The 13,717-nt window shown below is 35.4% G+C and overlaps 1 protein-coding gene across 1 annotated transcript; it reads right to left on the reverse strand.

The window, feature by feature from the left end:
- Positions 1–10,132: 10,132 nt before the first annotated feature.
- LOC110114606 (protein GRAVITROPIC IN THE LIGHT 1) lies at positions 10,133–11,828 on the reverse strand. Its single transcript, XM_020847536.2, has one exon. It carries the CDS (start codon positions 11,615–11,617, stop codon positions 10,274–10,276), a length of 1,344 nt encoding a protein of 447 aa, XP_020703195.1. The 5' UTR covers positions 11,618–11,828; the 3' UTR covers positions 10,133–10,273.
- Positions 11,829–13,717: the final 1,889 nt, after the last annotated feature.

Below are 13,717 nucleotides of genomic sequence, written 5' to 3' on the forward strand. Positions count from 1 at the left end.
AAGAACTGCTAGATGATACCCTTAATTCAATGGTACAACTCATCTTTCCACTTTGCCAACAGACAACTTGTAGCTTTAATAGTATGCAACTATTATTCTCAAGTGGAATTTATTGTAACTTAATAAGAAATCAAGCTGAGCTAACTTCAATTTGTTACGAACTTGGCTATGTAGATTTAATCGAGGTGAGTTAGGCTCAAATTGAGGGAGATATTGATGGATCAGCTGAGCTGATCTAGCCAACCAACCCGGCCCAGCAAGGAGGGTCGGTCTAGCTGGTGGGCGGAAGAGTCTTGTGGGCCCCACTAGTGTGGGTGACGGGCAAAGAGAGAGGAGAGCTCAAAGGGGATTAATTCTACCTTCAATTATTTAACATAGAAAATCAAAATTGTGAGGGAATTAAGAAAGTTTATTTAGGGAAAATGGTTTATTTGCATTCAAATTTGAGATAAAATTTAGGTTTATTTAAGAAAAGAGGGTTAATTTGAATTCAAATTTGGAAGGGAATTAGAAGGGTTTCAACAACAACATTAAGCCTTTATCCTACTACGTGGAGTCGGCTACATAAAACCTTTTTCTCCATTGTATCCTGTTAAGGGAAATATAAAGATTTATTTAGGATTAATTAGATTGCTTTATTTTTATTATGAGATTTTTTATGTTTTGCAATAATAGTTTTCTTTAGAGTTGTTCCTAGCGGCACCTAGGATTTGTGGAGAGTCGATCTACCTCTCAAATAGTAGATTAACTTGTATTTTGATTTGTTGTGCAAATATCAATAAAATTAGCCCATAATATCATTTTTTCTCGCTGATTTGTTGTGTTTTCTCTTTGTTATTGTTGTTTTTAACTATGTGGAGATCGATTCCTATCAAATAGTTACACTGAGTTAGGTTACTATTTAGATTGTTTTAAACTTGATTAGTAATACTGCAAAGAAAATTAACTAATCAAACACCATTTTCCTACTCAAATTTCATAATCTTTGGATGTCAAAAACTAAGGAATGACTTCCATCGAATTCATTTTTCTTAAAGTTTAGTTCTATTCAAACAAATGATAATGGAAAATATATTTATGTCCATTTTATTCTTAATGCTTTCATTCAAATAAAACAGACCCAAAAGGTTTTTATTTTTACTTATTTTTAACATAATGGAGATGCAGAGCATAGTCAATGCAGGGAATAAGGGAGAAAAGACCACATGGAATCACTCTTGCTAAGCTTGTTCCAAGAGAATGGGATATATAGACAGATACCTAACACCAACTGGAGCAAATAAAATGTGCTCAATTGAGGAAACTATAAATACATTGTATTACACAACTACGGATTATATCTTCAATTACTAAGAAATGAGATTTAATGTAAGACATGATCAAATACATATTTTCATTTATAACCTCCTATTCGACTATCATGAAAATAAATAAATTTATCAAATCATCATCACATGCACTGCATCTTACAAGAAAAGAAACTCCAATTATTGAACCCAGTTTTATTTGTGAGTGATAAATGAATATTGTTGACAAGAATGATCAAATAACGAGTGAGTAAAGAAGTGAGAAATGGGGAGAGAGACTCTAACACATCTCAATATTTATAGGTTGGGGTATCGAAGCATACCTCAATATGAATAATTATATTTATGTATAACTGGACAAATTATATTATATGATGAGGCCTAATGAAAAATAAAGATATGCTACATATGGCTATCGATTACATTAAATGAATGCAGTGGTTTTCAAATAAGGAGCAGTTCCCTATGAAGGTTTCCACCAATTTCAACCTCGCTGGCAAAGTCATCTTCATTGGCCAAGCTCAAGCAAGTAGTCATGTCAAGTAGCTTGGATGACTTGCTACTCAACTGTTGAGATCAAATTCCTAATTAATTATTCTGCGTGAAGGTCAAACGCCGTCTGGAGAATAATCAGAATGCGCCACGTCACCCATGTGCTCGGTACAGCTGATGTGGCACATTCGGATCTTTACCTGAAAGCCCTTCCTATCATTTAACTCCTCCTAACCATATCTCTCTACTCTCTTATAGGAAGACACTAAGGCTTCGTTTGGGACGGCTTTCTTACTGCTTCTTAAAGCAGCTTTTGAGTTAAAAATTTTTAATTTTCGAACTAGAAAGCCGCTTCAAGAAGTAGTAAGAAAGCCGTCCCAAACGAAGCCTAAATCAATCGGCAACCACCAATAGCCTGATCTGAGCATGCTAAAAAGCCCAGTAATATACCAACAGCAAAAATTAAATGGCATCAAAACACCAATTTATAAGGGAAAAATTAAACAATCCCAAAACTTCATTAAAAATTAGCGCAGCTGGAAGCTAGTCTAGAACATGAAATGAACTGAGAAGTTCAGATTAGTTTTACGTGCTAGTGTGGTTCTGATTCAAAAAACAGGATAGCCAGACATCAGTGGCATAATGAAATGCTAGTGTTAAGGTAAGTAGAGTTTATATTTAATTTCTTGCCAAACAATTGAAAAAATTTGTTAGTATATAAATATCTTTGGTTAAAAAAGAATTTGATATTTCTTTGATCCACACTCCCTAACATATAGTCAAATATATGATATACTTCTGTGAGTTAAAAAACAGAGAAAAATCTAAGGGGAAAAAACTTGCCCATGCAAAATAGACTAAGTCAAATTGTTGAAAAAGGCACATCAAATATGCACCTTTACTGATCGTTGGATGCATTGTGTTGTTAGGACTGGAGCTCTCTGAAAAATGTGGGATAATGCATCTACCTGCAGAAAAGGGCAGCAAAATAGAAATTCATTATTAGAGAAAATATTTATTAGATATCACACATATAGTTGTTCTTGTGCAACAATAGACTAGATAATGGAAAGGAGAGTTTGTGTGATTCAGACGTGTATGTATTCTCTCCATCACTTTCTCTTTCTTCCATCTCTCTGGCCTAGTTTGATTGAGCATTTTTTGTGCTTATTCCTTTTTAAAATGATAAAGTTATTTCTTCTTTATTGTTTGGTTCCTCAAACCACGTTCCCAATAACACCATTTTTTTCATTTTTCTGCCATTTTGATAAAGCTTTTTATATTTGTTTTCTCCGTTAGAAAACTCCTTTTTCTGAACGAATGTTATTTAAAATTGACTTTTACAAAAATACCCAATAACCAAATGAAGCCTCTATCTCTTTCTTGTTACTCAATGAGTAAGAGCTGCCTATATCATTAAATAATTTGTATGAACAGCTGAGGATATAAAACAGGAAAGAAGACAGAATCAGGAACTCTCACAAAATTTTCTTCTAAATGTGGCATTTACACTTTGTTTTGCACAAGTCAGAAATTCCTGGCTCGATAATCTCCTTTACAGCATATTATGTAATCAGTATTGAAGTCTGTGCAGTTGCCACCTCAGAAATTAAACAAGCTGCTTATCATTAAAAAAACATAATTAAATTATAGCATTGCCTGAGGGCAATATAAACATGCCAAGCAAGGTACCACATACCAACAATAAAGGTCAAAGTTGTTACTTGCCTTAATAAGCATTAGCTGTAAAGGCTAGAATCTCACGAGATAAACTAATAGATAAAGAAGGACCATACCTGTTCCAACCACATGGAGGCAGCCCAGAATATAAAGATAGGATAATTCCAAAAGCAAAGCAGCTAAATTTAAGATTTGTTAACCTGCAGTAAGCTAGTCACAACAAAACTTTATTATCCAGAGACACAAAGGCAATGTAGTTATTGAAACAATAATCAGTTTTAAGAAATCCTAGTTCTTGGAAAATTAAGATTTTGTTTGAGACGGCTTTCTTTCTGCTTTTTAAAGCAACTTTCTAGTACAAAATTAATTTTTTTTGCACTAAAACACTGCTTTAAGAAGCAGAAAGAAAGCCGTCCCAAACGAAGCCTTAGGATTACAAACATACAACAGTTTTTATAGGAACAGCATGTCTAACTATACTAATAGAGTAAAGAAGAGCAAAATGTTTTTGCAAGTATTCAGCTTTGCAATAGAATTGCAGTTTAATATTCCATTATCTTTTAAGAACAACTGTAGCACAAGAGATGCAACAATTTGTACTGGAACATCACATCCAACCATAATGATTGCAAAGGTCCCAGTAATCAGCATATTTAATCACATAGCACGGAGCAATATTTTATAGATATAAGTCATCCAACTAAAACATGTACATATTCCTTCAAGAAGGCCCAGACTTGCCTCTTTCATTAGGAAAACAACAATAACAATAATTTCACCACAATTGTCTACTGCATAAAAAAAAAAGCTGAAAGATTTTTCAGGATTCATTTAGTTTTAAGTATTAATCTTATCTTTGTTTGGAAAGAAACCAGGGATACCACCTGTTTCAAAACAAAGAATTATGAGGGGCAAAAGCTGGATTAAAAAAAAATTCCACTTTCATTCCGAACTAAAAGAAGAAAAGAGTTATATACAATGGAAAATGCACCAGATTCACAAGCAGACTTTAACTAAACATGCATACAGGCTAGCATCAGGCAAAAGTTTTGAAAGAAACTTATTTGCAAATTATATTGAGAAATTGAGCTCGTGAACATTTAAATTTGAAGAGGCGACTTGCATGAAGCCAATAATTGGAGTTGGTTAGCAGCCACTCCAGGCCGAGCCAATGATTAGCTCAACAGAATTCAGCTGTTCAACCCTTTTTGAATTAAATTTAAATATTGCATGCATGCATTCTCTCTTTTTTTTTCAAAAAATTTCAGCCAATGCTTATCTTAAACATTAAGCAAATCAATTCAATATAAATTAATATTTTCTCACTACTATATATTTAAATATGGATGCATTCTTTTTCAAATAAATTTTTTCACCATTTTCTTTTTATGAAAAAATTATACTCATCTCATAGAATGAACTTGAGCTCTACTCAATGTGAGCTTGGCTGCAAAAAGGGGAGTCAGGTTCTAGGGCTTAACTTGTCTTCTTAATGATATTAAGATAATAAGATATGAAGTTTGAATAGTACCAAGATCCTTAATGAGATGAAGTCAATAATGTGGCGAATTCAATAATGTGATGAATATAATCATACGATGAGTTCAATGATGTATCGAGTATGATAATAAGCATTTAAAATAAATTTTAAATGTATAAGTAAATCTTTAAAAAGAAAATCTTTTAAAGATAATTTTTCTCTTGTAATGTACAAGAATTTAACTTCATAAATGTCAAATGTTGTTCTCCCTTAATATGCCTAAAATTTTTTGAATAGGCAACTGCTAAGTATTGAATGTCCATCTTTCTAAGGGCTTTTTTGATCTCCTGTAGTGAGTAGCTTAAATACTTTTAAGCTTAATCTTGAGATGAGATCACCCTAACCTTATAATCAAGTTAGTCTACCTTGTCATTGTTGATCTAAGTCATTTTTTGAAGTTGCTCAACCTCCACTGCTGACTTGGATCAAGATGACATTTTGTACACATTATCTCTATAACATGGCTGAGTTCCCTGAGTCTTTCATCTATTCGACGAGTGCCTAATTATTTGGATTCATATTTTTGATAAAAATGTGAACAAAAGAGATGGGCAAAGAAGTTCTATCTCTCAACTCCATGCGAGAGTGCAAAAGATGTTTGCCCAATCGCTGATGATGAAGTCGTCCTCAGCACCCAGAGAATTGAGGATAGTTATTCAACTGGCTTGCTTTTGGCACCCTTCAACTTTTACTGCAAATTCAACGTCACCTTATTCGTGGCTTTAAATTGCCCATCCATTATAAGATAGAAGACTGAGGCCAAACCTGTGCTGAATTCACTAGCTTTGACAAAATTCTTTAATCTTCTCGTATAAGAACTATATTCCATTATCAGTAATAATCACCATTTGCAGATCATACTGATAAATGATATTGGTTGAAATAAAATTTCAAACAACTTCTACAATAATTTTTGTAAGCATCGTTGCCTCAATCCATTTTGGGAAGGAACCGATTATGACTAAAATGAACTTCAATCCCATAGCAGAATAGAAAGGGCCAAGTAGATCTTAAGCCTTAGATAGTGAAAGGCCGAGGACATGAAATAGACTGCAGCTTGTTAGATGGCTGAAGTTGCATCAGTGCAAAGTTATGGTATTTAAGACATTTTAAAGAAAATTTTATGTATCTTTTCGGAGTGTTAGACCAAAATATCCTTGCCTAAAAATTATATTTGACAGAGTTCTTCCACTATTTCAAAGATCATCAACATATATTTCAACATTGTGCCAATTTTATATTGAAAAATGTAATCCATCAACATTTGGTAAGTTGCATCCGTATTTTTTAAACCAAGGCACATTGCGTTATAGCAATATAACCCATCATCTGTAATAAAGGTTTTCTTCTGGCAATAAATCAAATGCATTCTGATTTGATGATACCCCAAAAAAGCATACAAAAAGCTCATCATAGGGTAGTTGACTGAAGAGTCGACTAAGGCATCAATAAGCAGCAACAAATTATTTATCTTTAGGGCAGCCTGAGTTCAGATTTGTAAAGTTGACGCACATTTGTCACTTGTCATTCGACTTTTGCACCATGACTATATTAGAAATCCATTATGGATATTAAACTTCTTTGATGAATCTGACCTCAAGAAGCTTTTAAACTTCATTGTGAATCAGCCTCATCTTCTTATCAATATTGAGCATGTGGCAGGCAACATTTACATCTACACCCAGCATCTCATCAACCAAGAAAATTCATTTGTAGTCGCCCTCAAAGTTGCAATCAACTCGGCTCTCCTTTCTTCATCAAAAGTAGTGCTTATCAGAAGCTATAACTTTGATTTCTTTTAGAGATTGGCACTTCATAAATAACTTCAACAATCTACAACCCAAATTTTCTATGGACATCTAGTTGAAAACTTTCTTGTTACACATTACACAATGCTATTAGATAACATGCCCTTAACTATAGCAAGTCGCCCCTCATAGTCACTATATGACCTCCTGCCGAGAATTTCATAGCAACATGATATATAGAGACAACTACATGAAATGTGTTTAATAATGGTGAGCCTAAGATGGCATTATAAGTAGTCATTGCATCGACTATGATGAAGTCGACCATGACAATAAATTGTCTTTTTCTTCCTATCTAAGTGATTGGCAATGCAATCACTACTTCAGTCTCTCTACGCTCCTCAAAAAAGCTAAAGAAAGGCCCAAAAGTTGGCTCTATGCGAGAAGCGCCCAAGTTAATCTTCTTAAAAACACTTCTAAAGATAATATTCACTGAGCTCCTTGTGTATATTAAGACTATGTCAATTTGATAATGAATGTCGTGACCACTACAACATCACCACATGAGTTGTCATTCGTTAGTTGATAAACTTAAGTGAGAATGATGAGAAGCATTTCAATAGTACATGCCCTTGAGTTACTCATCAAGTTCACCTCTCCTGACTGAAGTTGTTTAAGGCTAGTTCAGTGAGAAGCCCCTTCTGTAGCTCCTCCACGAACTAATGTAACCACCTAGCAATATGAATCACTTGCATCGGGACTAGTTCATTATAAGTCTCCTTTATATGCACCTTCATGAACCTTTTTCCTGCATCAACAAGAACATAAATTTTAAGTTTATCGTAATGTTATCAAGTCTTCCACCAAGCTCCGAAGGTGTCGATACTCCTCAATATCATGGCAATGATCATAGTGATATGCTTAGTACTTTGACTGATTACCGAGGTGCCTCATAATCTTATGGGCGCCAACTCATTGAAAAATTCTTTGTTCTGGATAGCCACAACAAGCTCAGTCATAGAGACTCTTACAGGCGCAACTCTTGCTATGTGCGAGATCTCAAAGTTTATTTCAGGTTATAACAAGTTCACACAAAGATTATCCCAAATTATTTTAGAGACGATAAATATTTGGATAAAAGCAAATTCCTATGGAGTTGTTAATTAACATGCTATTTTAAAAAAAAAAAAAATCTTATGAATAAAATACTTAATAAGAAAATTGAAAGCTTTAACATAACAATAATAACATTTCTTAAACAAAAACAAGCATTTAGTTGAAAGACACCTCAAATCCTTGAAGTCTAAAAAAGTATATCACGTTAGTAAAATATTTGATTTTACCTAGCCTTCTATTTCTGCATCAGTTCCTCATGTTAGACACTTATAAATAATGAAGCCCAATGTATGAAATTTCTTAAGTAGAAAGAAGCTAAACTCTTAAACATTGCAGTGTCTTTTGATGTAATGGTTGAAATTTCGTTAAAAAACTCCAAAGTAAAACATGCTCATGCGGGAGCAATCCTAGGATAGGTGACCTCCTGCGAAGTTATACCAATTGAACAAACTACGAGGCCATTAGGCCAAAGCGGACAGTCTCGATAGTTAAGAGTTTAGGCCGTTACACTACATTCGATAACCATCCCAACACAACACAAACATTTCCTAGTATTTGATCTTCCCTCCTATAACAAGAACGATTGAGTTAGACCAACTAAAATCTCCCAAGCTCCGAAGATCCTCATTAACCAAACCCAGTTGACCAGGAAAGATTGATGTTCGGTGACTATTAGCCACTAACGTCCGAAAGAAGCCTTCCAGATCGTCTGGCTTGCCATTTTATAAAGAGAATGACTTAGTAAAACCACCCAACATAGCTCAACCATTGATATTTCCAATCAACTGTCACCTTAACACCAACCAAAGACTGACATCTTCCACTCACTGATGTCCAACACCCATCTTCTTGTCCACCCAATCTCCTCACTTATAAAAAAAAATTTCTAAGATGACCGCTCAACATCCCTCATCAATTGTTGCCTTACGCATACCAAAGTGGGATTTCTAATGTATGTATGCTACAAATGTCCACCACAAGCCTTCTTGTTGTTTGTTTTCCACTTCTATAAGAGATCAACAAAGAAAAACACCCAACCTCCAACGTTTCTTATCAATTATTATCTGACACCAACCAACAACCAAAGATCAATGTTAGCCAAAAACCAATGTCCAACGCTCGTCACCATAGTCGCTAGGACTCTTACCCAGTTGATCATCCCTCGTCGCCCAATAATATCTTAGGCATCTCAAAACTATTACTTCTACTACTCACAATTCGTGTCTACTATATTATATTAATGCTTTCACATATAACAAAGAAGAGTATCATTTATGATGCACAAGTACAATCATTTTAATATAAAGTTGGGTCGGTGGTTTTTCTCTTTCCTAAATTTTCCACTTAAAAAATTCATGTCTCTTAGGTTAAGCTTCAACTTATTTAACTACATGCAAGCTTTTCGTTTAACGCTAAGGCAATAAACTCTACCACTATCACCGTGAATATTATAGTACACAACAATTATAGAATTAAAGAAAAAATAGTGTTCATGGATCCCTTTCCAATCATCAACACAAATAATTTTTCTCTATCCAGTTGGCATTCTTCACAAGATTAACATATCATACCATATTTTGAAGAATTTATCCTCAAAACTAGTCCATGCTCTTAGCAAAATTTGAAAGTTCAAAGTGTCTCAAAAAACATTGTGATATATTTCAATTTTTTTATTAAACAAAGTTTTTTTTTTTTTGGATAAAAAAGAATGCAATAAAATTTTGAACTTATATATTGGTAAAAAATATCCAGCTAGATTCAATAGATATGTAGATTTTAAATAAATGAAATTAGTTAAAAGATTTTGCAACAAAAGAAATACATGTGTACAGTATCTTAATCTTGATTATTTACATATTAAAAATAGAAATCATCCATTCAATGATAGGATCGTGCATAGGCTAATCATTAGCTTAATGCAAGTTGCCAGTTTAACTCCTTCCGACTAGATTTTCAAGAGCATTCTCTAAATATAAAAAGCAAATAAGCTCAATCAAAAAAATTTGCAACTCATATCATATCAGTAATGGTATAGCTAACTCCAACATCTTTGTTAAATTGAGTGAACTTTTGAAGAAAACAAGAAAGATGTTGCAAAAGAGCCTCTTTATCAAATCAACTCAAGTCAATATCACGCATTATCAAATTAAGGAATAGAATTCAGTGCAAAGATCAAAATACTAGATAAAGGAAAGAGAATTGCCGGTCATTCTCTTTGTTCAATCTCAAATCAAGTAAAAGAGAATCGATACTGAAAAAAGTGTTTTTTTGTGCTTTGCATTAAGAATATAGAATTTCATCTAATTATTACAATCCTATGTAGTTGCTGTATTTGATATCATACAACAGAAGAACGCCCTTTAATTTTTGATTTACAGTTCAATAAGAAATCAAAATATCTTCTTCATCCTATCTAGATACACCCAGCACTGAATCACTGTCCTCCCCACTCGAAATCCTGGAACCACTGTAAACCCAACCTTTGGACGTGAATTCATGCAAACCGAGTTTTTATCAAAAGATTTTGGACAAACACTTTCCATGTAAACCATGGAGAAATCCGCTCCACGGCCTATTTGAAATATCTCCACTGCCGGATCATAAGCCCATGCTAACTTGTGGAGCATCCACATTGAGCTGGCCATGTTCACAAACAACTCATACAACGGGTTTGAAAGCCTCATATTTCCTATAATGGATGTGGAATGATCTGAATTCCCAAGAAGAGAGGACTCCAATCCAGAACTAATGATATTTTTATATTTACTGTCACAAAATCTTGCAAAATCAGAATTGGGGTCGCCATTAATCAGCTCCAATGGATCTAGGGTCGAATGCTCAATGAATTTCCTTAAGGAATTCCTCCTTCGAAACTCGTAATCCTCAGAATTGGAACAAATTCCATTCCCTTCGCAACCATAACCATCCAAACCAAAGGAATCAAACATCGCCAAACAAATATAGGAGAGAATTGCATACCGACAGTGCCCTGACTTGGCATAGCAGACATCAGGGTATATAGAATTTGCAACGAGCTCCAAATTCCATCCAGAGTTCTTCAGCAAATCGACAAGTGCCCGAACAAAGCGGTGAGCCACCCGACAAGAGTCCTTCAGCACCGAATTGAATACTCCCACTGTAAGCAAAGACTCCACCTTTTCCTCAGGCGGGCAGCAGGCACGCTCGAGCCGCCGCTCAAGCCGGTCATTCTCTGCCTCGGACTCCAATAGCCGCTGCTTTAGCTCGGCGGACTCCACATCCTTCCGATCGATATCGGCTTGCATGCGATTAACCACGGTCTCGAAGGTGCGGAGGAGACACTGGTTCTCCTGTACCTGGGCATCCAGGTGGGCAGAAAGGGGTAAAGTAGGGTTGGCGTTTTGGCTTTGCGGGTTCGTAAAGAAGGCGCGCTTGAGCTCATAAAGCCGATGAAGATGAGACACCGCCGCGCAATCGGCGGCGCGGATACCTTCAAGATCAAAAGGGGAATGGGCAGTTTGGAGCTGGAGATAGGCGGCGCGGAAGGAGGAGACGCCGGTGAACAGTGAAGACACGAGAGCGTCCGGATTGGGTTGGGCCGGCGGGTCGGGCTTAAGCACAACTACGCGTTGCCCTGTAATGACCTCCTCCGGCACAGCTTCAAGATCGACGGCGGCGTCATCGTCCTCCTCCTCCTCGTCTGCGAAGAACTCGATTGTTTTGGTCTTGAAGGCTAAAGCAAACTTCTGCAGCATCTCGGAAGGGGGAAATGTCCGATTAAGGAATCAGGAAAGAAGGCATCGGAATGGAAGGAGGGGACTTGATAGGGTTTCTTCGGCCTTGTAAGCTATGCTTTCTTTCCGGAAATGGTAGAGATTGCGACGGGGTTGCTTTGCGGGGAAACAAGGAACGGGATCTGGAAGTGAGAAGCAACTGAACTGTAAGGATCTGCTTTATCTTTCGAGATTTTAGGCTTCTTTTACATTAAGCATAAACTCTTTTAGTTTAAAAATATATATATTTAAAAACCATTTTAAAAAATATTTTAAAAATCATTTGAAACGAAGTCTTAAACTAATATTTCTTTTTTTTTTTTAATGAAAATTTAGGAAAATTGTGCCCAATTTCATTAAACATGAAAGAGTTACAAAAGAATAAAGAAAAAAACTTCCAAACTAGTATTCAAATAAAATTCTGATTATTTGAAAAATAAAATGACGTGAAAGCTATTACAAACTTACCCTAAATTTCAATTTTTTTATTTTTTTGTGATATTTGAAAATAACCAAATATTTGTATTTAATTAAATTAATTTTATGAGCCATATCTTATCTACTTTAGCTTATTTTATGTTCTTATTAACTGATTGAAAGGTGAGATTAGGATAAAAAAATGAGCTGGCAATATTTGGTCAAAGTTGACCAAGTTAGTTGACAGATTGTCCTTAAGACAAAAATATATATATTCTTAGCTTGTGTTGAATATGCAAAAGTTGTTGGAAGATTATTTTACAGCAAAAATGACTGGCAATTTATAAAAATCCCAAGGTTGGAGTTGTTTAATGAGTCATGGCCCCAACCTGATCCTGGCTGTAATTTGAAGTTAAATGTGGGCTATAATGCAAAAAATATAATTACAAATTATTGCGACTTGGTAGTTATTAAAGTTAAGTAGATATTGTAAATATCTTGTATATGATTTTATGGGAGGATTTTCTTGCATACCACTCAAATTTAACTAATAAGTAATAATATCTATAAAATGTAGTATTTTGATAAGCTACTTAATAAAACCCTCGATGATGAGGAGGAAGTTGCAATGGATCTCACCATATCCCCTTTTGTTGCTTCAACAAGCACGATCGCAAGGCTTGGGCTCAAGTTGTAGCTCAAATTGATCACGTATATATAGCTCGAGCTCGACTTGTGAGCTCGTTGGAGATTGTGAGGAAGACATGATGGGAGCTCAAAGGAGAATTTATCGACAACATTTGAAAGAGAAAAAGAAGAAGTCATGATGGGAATAATTGGGTTTAAAGAAGATAAAGATGAGGAGGTCCTATCAATGGGATCACTATGGAGATAGTATTAACGACATTAATTAGAAAGAGAATACAAAGTAGTTGAGACAAGAATTTTGGTAGCCTGAAGTTTGAAGAGGAAGAAGAGGTTGTCGTCATGGGAGCTCATTGGAGAAGATGATGCACGCGTGAAGAACCGTGACAGGCGGAGAAGACACAAACAGGAAGAAGATAAGAGAAAGGAATTATTTTATTATGTGTCTACAGTTTACAAATGGGCTCTATATATAGAATAGCTAGACAAGTAATTACATAAAGACCAATGAAAGAATGACAACTCATTTAATACAGAATTAATTACAGATGGCATTATTTCTCTTATACCGCCCTGCAAATTGATGGATCGGGAGATATAGTGAGTTTGTTACGGAGAAGCAGAAATCGTGGCGTAGAGAGAGCTTTAGTAAATATGTCTGTAATTTGATCTGTAGTGTTTATGGATAGAAGCCGAATCTGTTTGGAGTGAATGTGATCGCGTATAAATTTTTGATCTATTTCTATATGTTTTGTTCTGGCGTGAAAAACGGGATTGTTGGCAAGAGCAATCGCCGATGTGTTGTCGCAATACATGTTTGTGGGTTGTGTTTGAGGGATGTCGAAATCTTGCAAGAGTCGCCGAAGCCATAGGACGTCCGCAGTCAGTGCCGCGAGAGCTCTATATTCCGACTCCGTGGAGGATCGAGCTACGATATGTTGCTTTTTCACTGTCCAAGTGATGAGCGTATCACCAAGAAACGAACAGTACCCTGACGTCGATCGACGAGAGACGGGGTCA

This window comes from Dendrobium catenatum, unplaced genomic scaffold (assembly GCF_001605985.2).
Source record: "Dendrobium catenatum unplaced genomic scaffold, ASM160598v2 fragScaff_scaffold_133, whole genome shotgun sequence".
Taxonomy (NCBI): domain Eukaryota; kingdom Viridiplantae; phylum Streptophyta; class Magnoliopsida; order Asparagales; family Orchidaceae; genus Dendrobium; species Dendrobium catenatum.

Excerpts from the sequence above, each read along its gene's own strand:
- LOC110114606 (XM_020847536.2), bottom strand. The coding sequence starts at position 11,617 with ATGCTGCAGAAGTTTGCTTTAGCCTTCAAGACCAAAACAATCGAGTTC.